This window comes from Spermophilus citellus (assembly GCF_964194105.1).
Source record: "Spermophilus citellus genome assembly, chromosome: 3".
Classification (NCBI taxonomy): Eukaryota; Metazoa; Chordata; class Mammalia; order Rodentia; family Sciuridae; genus Spermophilus; species Spermophilus citellus.
Genome location: NC_138184.1, coordinates 102,202,838 through 102,215,090, shown reverse-complemented (window position 1 = coordinate 102,215,090; position 12,253 = coordinate 102,202,838). Strand labels below are relative to the sequence as shown.

The following is a 12,253-nucleotide window of genomic DNA, read 5'->3' as shown; positions in this document are numbered from 1 at the left end:
AAGCTCTGTCCCCTCCACAGCTCTGAATAGAGAGTCACAAAGGTGGTCATTTCACCCCATGCAGGTCTTCTCAGCCATCATGTGCCTGTCACTTTGGATGAATGTGTTTTGTGGTGTGCAGCTAACGGTGATGCTACTCGAGAGCACAGCTGAGGGACATCAAACACAGGGCGCGTCTTCTGAGTTTATGCTGGTGTACCCTGCCCGGCAAAGTCAGAAAAGCAGCTTAAATCCCCCCAAACACTTCTCATCTTGGGTCATTTTTCAACATTGGCTGTGCCTTGTGACAGACCCACCCCGAAAGTTGACACCGATTCCACCTGGGTACAGCCTCTCTGGGGTTTGACCCAACCTCCCCACCGGGCAGGCACTCTGTGTGGTGGGTGGTCTGGGCTGGGCTCCGTCCTGCTGAACGGGACCCACTCCCGGGCCTAGACCCTGTGATGGTGGTGGTGGGGTCACTGAAGGCGTAGAGAGCTTTTCCTAATTGTAAAGTCCCAGCGAAGCCGGAGGGATACGAGAAAGCTCGACAGTCACAGGGCGAGGAGTGGAGGGATGGACATCGTTGCTGAAAAGCTGTCTGATGAAGAGAATATAATTTATATTTCATTTAGGAAAAATATACCACGTGATCCTCAGAGATCAGTGTTAAATATAAATCAAGTGTGAGTCTAGGCTGTAAAAAGGAAATGTGCAAGAGGAAAGAGGAGGCCACTGTTGGAATGTCCAGGTCCTCAGTTCTGCCCAGAGGCCACGTCGGCACGGAGAAGGTCTCTTCCCTGGCCAGGCGACGTGGACCTCGGATGCAGGGCCTTCCTCTTGGAAGACCCTACTTTTGTATTCTGCTTCTTTATTAGAAATATAAACAGAGTACAATTTGTCTCTTTTTATCTGTCGTTTTGCATTTTTTAACAAATCATTTTTGGTAGCTCGTGGGTGTCTGTAAGACAACATCCCCATGGGGCGTGGTGGGCCTCAGCACTCCCATCTGTCCCTTGCTCCCAGAACAGGGGAACCGACTTTCCAAAATCCACCGTCATCAACTGCTAAAAAACCCTTGATACAAAAATGTCCTTCCCAGCTTCAGAACTTCCCACTGGGCCTGGGGGGAGCCCAGCTCAGCCCCACTCAACCTCTCAGGATGCCTTCTGCCCACTGGGGCCCATGTCCGCCGACCCGGGGGTCTGAAGGCCCTTGGCCACAGGACTTAGGCCTTCTCCTGGAATTTCTCCAGATAGTTTCTGAGCTCCTTGGGGGCACCCACCTCCACATCCTGGCACACCCACTGGATCTCCTCCTGGCCTCCCAGGATGGAGTTCACAGTGGGGCAGCCGCCGTCAGTGGGGATGGTGGTGAAGGTGGCGAACTTCACCTTCTTCCGCTTGGAAGTGGGCGAGTGCGAGGGCTCCGGCTTCTGTGCCTTGCCTGGCCTCCCTGGGTCCGTGGGCCTGCGCACCTGGCTCTGCACCTGCTTCTGGGAGCCCCCGTTGAGGAGCAGGTGGTCGCCCTCCTCGTGGCCCCCCGGCCCGCGGTCGATGACCGTGGTGTGCTCGTCCTGGGGCGGGGCCGGGTCCCCGACGCTCTCCAGGAGCTCGGCCTCGTTGCCCAGCCACACCCAGTCGTGGGAGTGGGTCATGGAGGCCTGACCCTCCAGGGGCACCTGCTTGTGCCTGTACTTGAGGGCAAAGGTGGCACAGTTGATGAGGAAGACCAGGATGGCCAGGCAGAAGACCCCCAGCAGGGCGTACATGCCAATCTCCAGGTCGCTCAGGCCCCGGGGCGTGGGCACCAGGTCGCTCTCCTCCAGCCCGGCCCCCGCCCTGGGCAGGTCCACGTGGGCTGGGAAGTTGGTGAAGTCGATGGGGATGTTCTGCAGCTGCCCCTCCCCGGGCCGCGCGCCCCCATCTAGCCGGCTGCTCTTCCCCACCCTGTTGTCCTGCAGTGACTTGGCTGTCGTGGTGGCCCTCCGCAGGGCCCCTTCCTCTCGCTCCTGGAAACGCTCGTCCTGGCCCTTCTGCCGACGGTCACTGGTGTGGTTCTTGATGTCATCCTCGTCCTTGTCCCCGGTGGGGCTGGTGTTGGCGTCACTCTGTCCAAATTTGACCCTGATGTTGCCGATGCCCACGGCCAGGACACTCTTGCGTTTGGATTTCTGACAGGCCTCGGCGATGGTCATGTCCACTCGGACCAGCGGGCCCTGACCTTCCCCTTCAGCCACCACCATGGGCCACCTGGGAGAGCGGGCGGGGGAAACAGACACCACAGCCTCATCCAGGGAGGTGGCAGCCAGCGAGAAGTCCTGGGTGTCGTAGATGTCCAGGGGTGTCACCGAGCCGTCACTGAACTGTAGCCACGTGCTGACCATGGCTTCCTGCGGGGAGAGAGGCAGTGAGAACCACCTGGGGAGGCTCTTCTCCTCCAACCACCCACGAGCACGATGACCCAGACAGGGACCCCAAATCCAGACCCGGTGGCTGATGAATCTGGGGAAGAAAACAGGTTTACACCAAGGACAGAAAAAAGCACCTGAACTTCAACAAGGACCCTCAGCCCGGCCCTTCCCAGGAGAAGAAGCCAACAGACATGAGTTTCCCGTCTTCACCACTGGCCACCAGACGGGCCCTGTTGCAGACCCTTTTATTAGTGGCCAGGTGCTCGTGATAACAAGGCTGCCGAGGAGGGGTGGGTGGGAGAACCGTCAGAGCCCCAGGCAATGAACAGGAGCCCCCTCCTCGCTGCACCTGCCCTGTGAGCTGGGGGCACCTTCTGCTCTGCCCTTGAGCCGCCCCCCAGGAGACGGTCAGTCCACAGCGGTGACGTGCTGAGAGCCAGCTGAGTGCTCTCTGGTGGCCGCTTGGCTGTGCCAGCTTCGCTCTGCAGGTTGCTTTTGTGGAATTATCACTGAGGAAAACAGGAAGCTCGGGCCAGAGTGAGGGCTGAATGGACTGGAAAGACTGGCTGTCTTCCCATCAGTGCGCGAGCAGCGACACGGAGTTCCCAGAAGGGAGAACAGTCAAGAAAGTTTGAGAATTACCAGCCCGCAGGTCACGCCCCTACCTCCAGTCCAAACGCACCTGGCAGAGGCTCAGTAAGCAGAAGCATCCCACCCACCTCCTCCCTGGACAAGTGGACACAGCTAACAGCCCAGGCAAGGCTGGATGCACTTGGCTGCAGAGACTATGCCTCCCAGGTGGGGACTCCCTGGGGCAGACACGTGGGGACCAGGCTGCCATTAGCTAAGATGGAGCCTGGGTGCCCCTGGGGCAGGGTGTGAAGAGGTGGGTGGGGAGAGCTGATGTCCAGCTCTGCCCTGAGGGGGCCAAGTGCCCTCATGGTCATTCCTTCTCTTTCACAGTTATGCACCCTACTTGGTGACAGATTGGCAAAGAGAGATCACAGTGGGGTGGCAGGGGCAGAGCAGGGCTGGTGGCAGAGGCACCACGAGTTGCGGGATCGCAGCTGGGCCTAAGCATCAGGCAGAGAGATGCTCGGGAGAAGGCCAGGGTCGCGTGTCCCAGGCCAGATGGGAAGCTCAAGAAGAGGGTGTGTGACACCCTGCAGGGAGGACGGGAGGGCAGGTGCCATCAGAGGTCCAGCGTGGGGGCCTGTGGGCTGTGAGGGAACATGGCCTCTTTAGGTCAGTGGGAAGTCCCCTGCCTCAGTTTTAGCCCTAGAAGGACGTGATCCGACCCACAGTTTTAGAGGCTCACTGTGCCCGCAGCAGACGGGAGGGTGGACGAAGAGCATGGCCAGTCCCCCCTGGGAGGGCTGCAGATGGACTCGCTCCTGGTCGGGTTCCACAGGCTGGCGGGGAGTCGAGTGCTTCAGTGCTCAGGACTTGACCTCTGTGCTGACCTGCTGCAGCTGAACACTCCCCTCTCAGGTGTGTGGCCCGTCCTACCTGTTTGGGGGTGTGTAGCAGCTCCTCGGCGGTAGCCACGGCCGTGATGGCCTTGCCATGCTCGGCGTTGGGGTGGAGGGACACAGACAGCCCGGCCACAAGCTGGATGGCCAAGTCCAGCACTGACACTTTGTCCTCCAGCACGGTGACCGTTTTCTCTGCCAGGATGGAGTCAGACAGTGGGGACAGCACCTGTGGGGTTGGCAGGACATGAGGAAAACTCCTCACACCTATTTTCAGATGTCAGAAACTCCCCAACTGGGCCTGAGTCCAGAACACAGAGCAAGGGAGTCCCGTGCCCATCCCACTATCAACGCTGGCCCATACTGTGGCTTAGGGGGGGATCAGATAGCCATCCCTTCCCCAAGCAATTTTGGTTCTATTTGTTGGAAAATTGAAATAAATATTAAAATCCAGTATGTCTTTAAAAGAGAATGACCCATCCCAGTTAGAAGAGGTGCCCTGTACACTGCACAACCTGGTTAACTGTATCGGGTGATCCTGTTGACTCGACTCGTGATGCGTTGCACATTAACTGACTTTGCGCAGCCTGAGTCAAATTTTGAGTGAAGTATGGAGTCAACTGGGAAGAACTGGAATAAAATGGTTCACACCTGCTGGGACACTGGTTTCTCCCCCTCCCATAAGCTTCATGGGGTGGAGATGTCCAGGGGAGATGGTGGACTGTACCAGTCACTCCCACACATGGTTTAAAGATCAAGAACGACATTCCAGAAAGGTGTTGGGCAACGGGGACTTGAGGGGTTGAAGCAAAGATTATCCATACCCCATTGTCTGTCCCAAAACACCCTACATGTCTCCTGAAGCAAAAGATGGGGTGTGGACGCTGAAGAGTCGGAGAGCAAATGAAGGGCTGGTGGCCATGTCCAAAAGCAGCAGAGACAGGAACCTGCTGGCTCCAGCCGGCCACTCACAGATGCACAGAGGACACGAAGGTCACCCGAGAGGGGCAGGAAAGGGGACCTGGAGGGGAGCTCCCTGGGGGAGCCTGGGTGGGAGGCAGTGTGGGTGCCTTGGGGTGCCCCAGCAGGTCTGGAGCCCTAGTCGCTGGGTGGGCTGCCCTTTCTGTGCCCCCATGAGGTCCTCTGGAGCCATCGGGGGCCAGGGATTGTCCACGATGACCTGCGCATTGGGAGCCCCCGGCACCACTACCAGGAAGCAGGCTGACATCCCGAGCCCCGGCTTCCTACCTGGATGGTGGTCATCCCGACCTCCCGCCCGACCAGGATCCTGCCGTCCTGCAGCGTGGCCACGTGAGGCGACTCCAGCTTCATGAAGTCCACCACCAGGGGGGTGATGTCGAACTGCCAGCCGGGGCCCAGCAGGTGGCTTGGCTGGCCCCAGGGGCTGGCCCCCTCGGACACAAACTGGGTGAGGACCCGCACAGTGGCGTGCTGGAACTGCAGGGCACAGCCCCGGCCCCGCCGCTCCTCCTCCTCCTCGTCCTCGCTGTCCCGCGTGGGCCTGAGGGAAAAGAATAGCCGCTCTGGGATCCAGAGGCCTCCCAGAGCCGACATTCTGTACCTGCCCTGGGTCACAGGCATGCCAGTCCAACCCCGGGCAGCACAAAGGGCTGGACACACTTCCTGGAACATGTCTATCAGCAGATTAAAGACTTAAGGGCTAACTAAGCACGCACTGTGTGTTCACTATCCATCCACCATCTGTGGCTATTTAAATGCAAGTTAACACAAATTAATGCATTAAAAGACTCAACTTCTCAGCCGCATGGCAGTCCAAATGCCCCGTGGCTGCCATACGGGTGGCTACCATATTGGACAGCGTCCTTCTAGGACAGCCCCCTGCTGCAGAAAGTTCTGCTGGACAGAGCCGTTCATGCTCTTGAGGTGGACCAGGCCCCACTGACCCCCTGTGTAAAAACTCTCCAATCAGCACCCTCTAACTAGCGTTATGTCTAGATGAGGATACGGAGGCACGGAGAGGCCAGGGGTCTGGCTCCACAGCTGGTCCACAGCAGACCTTCTGTGGATGGGAACGCAGCATGCCCTGGTTCCACGTGGGACACACCCATTCTCTTGGCCACACCTGACCACGCTGTGACCTGAAGGACCACTGTCTTCCCCGATCAGGCCGATTTCCCTCAAGCTCTTCTGGGAGGTTTGACTCCCCCCTCTGTGCGCTCTTGTTGAGACACACTCTTGCTGTAATCTAATGAAGACTCCTGTGCCTGGGAGCCCCCAGGGACAGTCCTGATGGCCCAAGATGGGGGATTCCAGGCCAGAAGCCAGGACCTTAGCCACGACACCCCCTTAGGCAATACAGCGGAGGGGGTGTCATAGCTCTGAGCCCACTAGACCCCAAGCTCCTGCCAAGGACCCAGAATCACATAGAATAAACCAATTAGAGGCTGTTTGAAACAGTAGCCCTGTGTTCCAGGAGAAACCCAATTAAATTGTATCCAATAATTTGACCTGCACAGAGCACTTCAAGCTTAGAGATATTCACAAAGCACAGGAGAGGGCGGATGCTTTCCTTAGAAAATTAAATCAAACCTCAAATTCCCTGGGGCTTGAAGGCCTAGAAAAATGGAGACACTTGTGCTGCCATTTGGAGAACCACTTGCAAGACAGACTTGCCCCAGCCCAGGGGCAGCAGGAGGATATCTCGGGCTGGGTGTAGACCCTCTGTTGAGCAGCTGTGGGTCCAGCTCTGGCTGGTCCATCCTGAGCCCTGGCCCCTGCAGGGAGCTCTCGTTAGGGTTAGGAGATGTAAGAGTCGTGAGAACATCAGTGCCCACTATGCGCCAGGTCCTGAACCGGCCCCCATAGAGTTAAAACTGTCCATAAAGCCACAGTTATCAAGGTTCTCGGATACCTCCTTCACGCCAGGCTCACCTCTTGCTGGCCACGATGGGGACCCTCCAGCCCTTAATCTGGCTGAGCTCGGTGTCAGAGACCTCAATCTGCAGGGGCAGCCGGGGCACCCACACGGTGATGTGCAGTGGGGCGCTCAGGTACTGGTAGGTGAAATTTACTACTGCATCCATCCTGCCCTTGATCTCTTTGCCATTGACAAAGACATAGTCACAGTGGTCGGACACCTGCAGAGACAGAGGGAGTGGGGATGGAGACGTCCACAGGACCTGCAGACCACCTGTCTTCAGTTCAGTTCACCCCATTTTCTTGGAAAGTACATAGGCTTCGAGTCCCTCAGACAAGGACCTGGTACAGATGGTTGCATTAGGAAGTGACCCCAGGGAGCAGGGGTGAAGGTGATAGTTACAACCCCTGGAAATGAGACGGAGGCTCTGTTTGTGCCATACGAATGAACGGAAAACTGAAATAGAAACACAGCTGCATGATAGGAAGGGACACAACATGACTTATCTCATGTAGCTCCTGCATCACCTCCTAAACTGTGACATCCTTCAAGGCAAAGAGTGCATCCTCTTCGTCTTCAGCCCTTGGTTCCTTATACCAGCTGCTCATGAAGCAGGAGCTCAGCAGAGTGGATGGTGGGTGGATGGCGGGATGGAGAGATGGGGGATGGAGGAATAGATGGATGGATAGATAGATGGGTGAGTAGATGAACAGATGGAAGGATGGGTTGGTGAATGGATAAATCAACAGATGGATGGACAGATGGATGGAAGGACAAACAGATTGATGAACAGGTGGGCAAATGGTTGGCTGGCTGGCTGGATGATCAGAGGGATGAATAGATGGAAAGATGGATGAATGAATAGATGGAAGGATGGATGGACAGATGGATGGAGGAAAGAAGGATGATGGATGGAGGGAGGGTTAGATGGATGGACAGCCAGCCAGATGGATGAAAGGAAGGATGGATGGATGGATGAACAGAGCCCTCCCTTCATGGGGATGCCTCAGGACAACCGTAGAGGATTTGGGGTTGAGTGAAGAGGCAGGGAGCCACTGAGATGAGATGGAGGAAAAGCAGTGGAAACATAGGAAGTTAATTTGAAAGCTCCTAGGAAGCCCTCAGGCAGTGTTTCCCGACCTTTCCAGGGTCAGTGACTCCTTTGAGAACACACATAAGCCTAATTTGTGCTGGAGAGGTGGACGTTTGCACAATTGAGCTTAACACTTTGGAGTTAATAAAGTCATCGGGCAGCACTTACCATGCAAAGCTGTAATTGCCGATTTGCTTATCTGTCTCCTAGGCTTTGCATGCTCTGGGAGGAGCAGATACCCCCCCCCCCCAGGTCTGGACCCCACAAGATGACCTCTAGTGCTGATTAGTGACCTCCTGTGATCGCTCACCCTCTCCTTCCCCACCTTCCGGGGTGGTGGGTAGCCACTCTGGGCCCGATTTCCATCTTCCATGCACTGTTCTGTTTGCAGAGGCAGCTGGTGAGGGCTGGGCAGAGAGACTTCGCTCCATCTGCTGGGGACAGTGGCAGGGAGCAGCTGGGAGGGACATGCAGACGGGTCCTCTCACCCATGGTCAAGAGCAGTGTGTGTTTCCATGCTGATATGAAGGATGGAAACCAATTTTCGCTGCTGTCCCAGGCTGGCCGTTAGGACATCAGCACTGCCCCAGATCTGGACAGCATTAGCATAACTGCCCGGGAGGAGTCACTCCAATAATCTCCTCTCTAATCAATGTTGTAATTTACAGACCACTGGCTTCTTGTCGGTTACCTTTCTGGTGTGGGTGGGAGGGGACCTGGCCTCTGCAGAATATCTAAGCAATTGAGAGGAACAACAGTGGCCTGAGGCGGCCGGGCACGGCAGGGCCCCATCTCAGCTCATGCCCAGGGCATCCCAACCAACGGGGAGGTCTCTGGGTACCTTGTCACCTCCTACATGGCTGGCTGTGGGGTCTACAGTGCCAGAAAGCAAGCCAGTTCTTCTACAGGCAGGAAGCAGCAAGGCCACAGGCATCTTTGTGGTCCCCTGGGGATGGGCACCCGGGGACTCTGCCGTGTCATATCAGGACCTGGCTCAGGGACAGTCCTGGGAGCTCAGTGCTGTGCAGAAATGCTTGGCCAGTTTCCAACTGGGACAACAGCTTATACTGCTGGCCCCAACCATGGTCACTATTGCCAAGGCCAAAGTCCTAGGGAAGAATTTGACCCAAGCCCCAGGAAGCCTCGGGTGGGACAATCCAGGAGCTTCCATCCTTCTGAGCCACTGCGGTATGTACATGCACTGGGATCAGCAGTGTCCCCAAAACCAGGCACGCACTCGACCGCAAGGTGACCTCATCTGGAAACGGGGCCCTTGCAGGTGCAGTCAGTGGGGAGTGGAGGGGCCTTGGCCCACAGGATGTGCCCTCATGAGGAGCATGGAGGGAACAGGTGCCAACAGGAAAGGTAGTGCCCTGAAGTGTGGTCCTGGGACAGCAGAGGCTGGTGTCAAGGAGTAACAAGGGGGCAGAAGAGGGGAGCCCCCTGTAGTCATGTGGGGCACCCCTGCCCTGCAGCCCTGGTTTATCAGGGGAAGGATGAAGCTCTGCTTCCAGCTGTGAGCAGGTCCACGTGACTGTGGCCTAAAGCTTATATTCCCCCAGCACAGTGATTGGCTCAGGGTGAACAGGTGATGTACACTGGGGACTTCTCAGGCAAGGCTAGGTAGGCAAAGATGCCTGCTGTCTTCTGTGAGACCTCTGCTTAAAAAGCAGCGGTCTGAAAGCAGCTTGCAGCCGTCTTACAACAACTTGTCTGAGAATTCATTCCACACAGGGGGCATTGAGCCAGGAGATGGAGAGCCAGAAATAAAATACTACTTCCTTTTAGCCCCTTGATCCAGCCATCCCTGAAGCCAGGGATCCCTTACACCTCACACATAGAAGCCAAAAAATGTTTCTGCACCTATTTGGCTTAATTCAGTTTGGGTCATGCAGTCTGTTGACCAAAATCATCCCCTCAGACAACATGCCCAGCCCAGTGCCCAGCCCAGGCCCTCCATGTGCTACCCTGCCTATCAGCATCTCAGCACAGAACAGGAGACGAGGCATGAAAGGAATGCCTATCTTCCAACAAGCATTGCATGCTCAAGAGGAATCCTCCAGCCACTCAGAGGTTGAGGATGTAGGAAGAGAAGTGAACGTAGGAGGGGGAGAAGCCCCTCTAAGTTCAGCTCAGAGAAGGTATGCATTTGCTAGTTTTCCTGTTCAGCACCTCTGTTTTCTATTTCCTGGGAAAATTGTTTAATTATTTCTGGGGTACTGCTCACGTCCCCATCCCCTAGGTCTTGGTGTCAGGTACGTGGCTGGACACATCATGACAAGTGATCTTCCCTCCCTGGCCATGGTGACTGGTTCAGAATAGGCGCATGGCTTGGCCTGGCCAAGGACAGGGATCCCAGGACTTCCACATGGGCCTCCAGGACTTCAAGGCCCAGGACTTGAGCCTGGAGCATCTCTACATGGCATTGAGGATGACATTGACACAGTCTAAACAGTGCTGAGCGGGTCAGAGGGTTTGATTCGAGGGTCCCCCACAGCCACCTGCCCTAGACCTTCACTAATGAGACCGTTTCTCATTGCTAATCCAATGTGAGGGTCTTGGCAGCTCAGCACCTGCTCACTCAATGAAGATACGGAGAGTTGGCATGAGATGCTGCTGAGACCAAATTCTGGCTCTCAAATTGATCTCAGCAGAGGAGTTGGGGGAGAGCCACCACGAGTGCACTGTTTGCCAGAACTCAGTCTTCCCTGAGGCAAACCAGCCACCCAGGTCCCAGTCTGGACTCGACCCTGGGCATCATGGACCTGGCCCGAAGCTTTTCACCCATGAAAACCTCAGCTCCAGGGTCCCTGGATGTAGAAACCTCTTTCCCAGTTAAGCAAATCCAGATGGAGCCTCCCTAAACTCCAGTAAAATCTGGCTCAGAAACAAAAGGTCTGATCTTTTGTAAAAGTCTTATATTAGAAGAGAACATTCTCTGTGGCTTGATGGAGGGTCAGAATAACCCTCTCCTTCCTGGACAGCTCCATGTGTATGTATGTTCTTTCCATCAGCCTCTCCCAGGAAAAAATGCCAGCCGCCACTCCTCCAAGGCAAGGTTCTGGGTCTGTGACTCCCTTAAAGCGTCTTAGGTATGTGTGATTCAATATGGCGGCCACTGCCATATGTGGCCAAAGCCGGGGACCGTGGCTAGAACAACCAAGAGACTGAATCAGCCTGAAGACCAGGACTCCATCTGGGGGCCGCCAGTCAAAGCCGCACAGAGGTGCTTGTTTCTGACAGCACCTGCTGTTTGCTGGGCAAAGGTGGTCCTCTCAGCCTCTGCAGGGTCATGTGCCTCCCTATTGTGCGGGCACTGTGGGACGATGAGTAGCCACCACTGGATGCCAGCAGCCTTTTGCCCCAGAGAAGAGCTGGCTAGTGCATAGCAGCTTGGGAGCAGGCATTGGAGCTGCCCACTGAGGCCCAGGCCCAGGGACTCGGGCTGGGAGAACCCTGCATGGGCGGGGGGGAATTCCCTTGCTTCACAGCAGATCCAGGTCCAGAGACAGGCTGTGCCGGGTACCTTGCTCACTGGCCTCAGCCCAGGCGCCTCTTCTCCCTCTTTTCACCCCAGAACAGACAGCTCTTGCAGAGAGAGGCCCTACTGTGCTTCTTCCTCAGCCCCTGGGCCACGAGAAGCAGGAGTGGGGACTGCTAGTCCCTCCTCTGCCTAAAGTCCGCCCTCAGCCCTGGGTGCCACCCAAAGCAATGAGAATCCTACAGACTCTCCAGAGATGGGGGGCCGTTCCCAAGAACTCACTCTTAAGCTTGCAAAATTGAGAGTAAGTCCCATAGAGCAAAGTTTAGGGGTCAAAGTTCAGGGGAAAGCCAAGGCTATGCCTGAGGGGGTTGCTCCCCACGACCTGGGACAGGCCGTTCAGCTCATCACCTGTGAGCACTCTCTCCCGCTCTGGGCCGGAATCCCTTAGCTGGAATGGACCCTGGAGGTCCATCGGGCTGCGCTGGAAATTCAGTTAGTGATCTCTCTCTCCCCAGTCAATCGTCCCTGGGGCATAGTGACATGTGGCCCAGTGACCACAGGAGCCCCTGGGGAAAGCACAAGCCAGGCTGTGAACCAGGGTACCCCAGGGGAGCCTCACTAGAGACAGGGGAGATGCAGAGAGCCCTGGCAGGCAAGCGGCACAGTCAACGGCAGGCTCAGTGGCTCTGATGTCCCTACCTGGGAGACTACCCTGTCCAAGCAGCCTGTCCCATGCCACTCTCCATCATGGTCACCCCTTATGGTTCCCACCAGCTTCGTGGTGTTCTTGCCTCTGGCCACCTGCCTGTTCCTCCTCCTCACAGCATGCCGGGTTCCCAGGGACAGGTTCCTCGCCTGCTTATTTACTGCTGTGCGCCCCAAACCAGGATGGCACCTCTGGCCAATCAATCTT

The 12,253-nt window shown here is 56.4% G+C and overlaps 1 protein-coding gene across 1 annotated transcript in view; it reads right to left on the bottom strand.

Moving 5' to 3' along the window:
* Positions 1-1,207: 1,207 nt before the first annotated feature.
* The window catches only part of TMEM132C (transmembrane protein 132C), a gene marked incomplete at its 3' end in the record, with an annotated part of 269,362 nt that continues 258,316 nt past the window's right edge, over positions 1,208-12,253 (bottom strand). The window contains exons 6-9 of the mRNA XM_081286496.1: positions 6,778-6,983; positions 5,113-5,386; positions 3,902-4,093; positions 1,208-2,371 (exon numbers count right to left, since the gene is read on the bottom strand). Of these exons, the coding sequence (XP_081142622.1) occupies positions 1,208-2,371; positions 3,902-4,093; positions 5,113-5,386; positions 6,778-6,983 (1,836 nt within the window). The remainder of the gene's footprint in view (positions 2,372-3,901; positions 4,094-5,112; positions 5,387-6,777; positions 6,984-12,253) is intronic.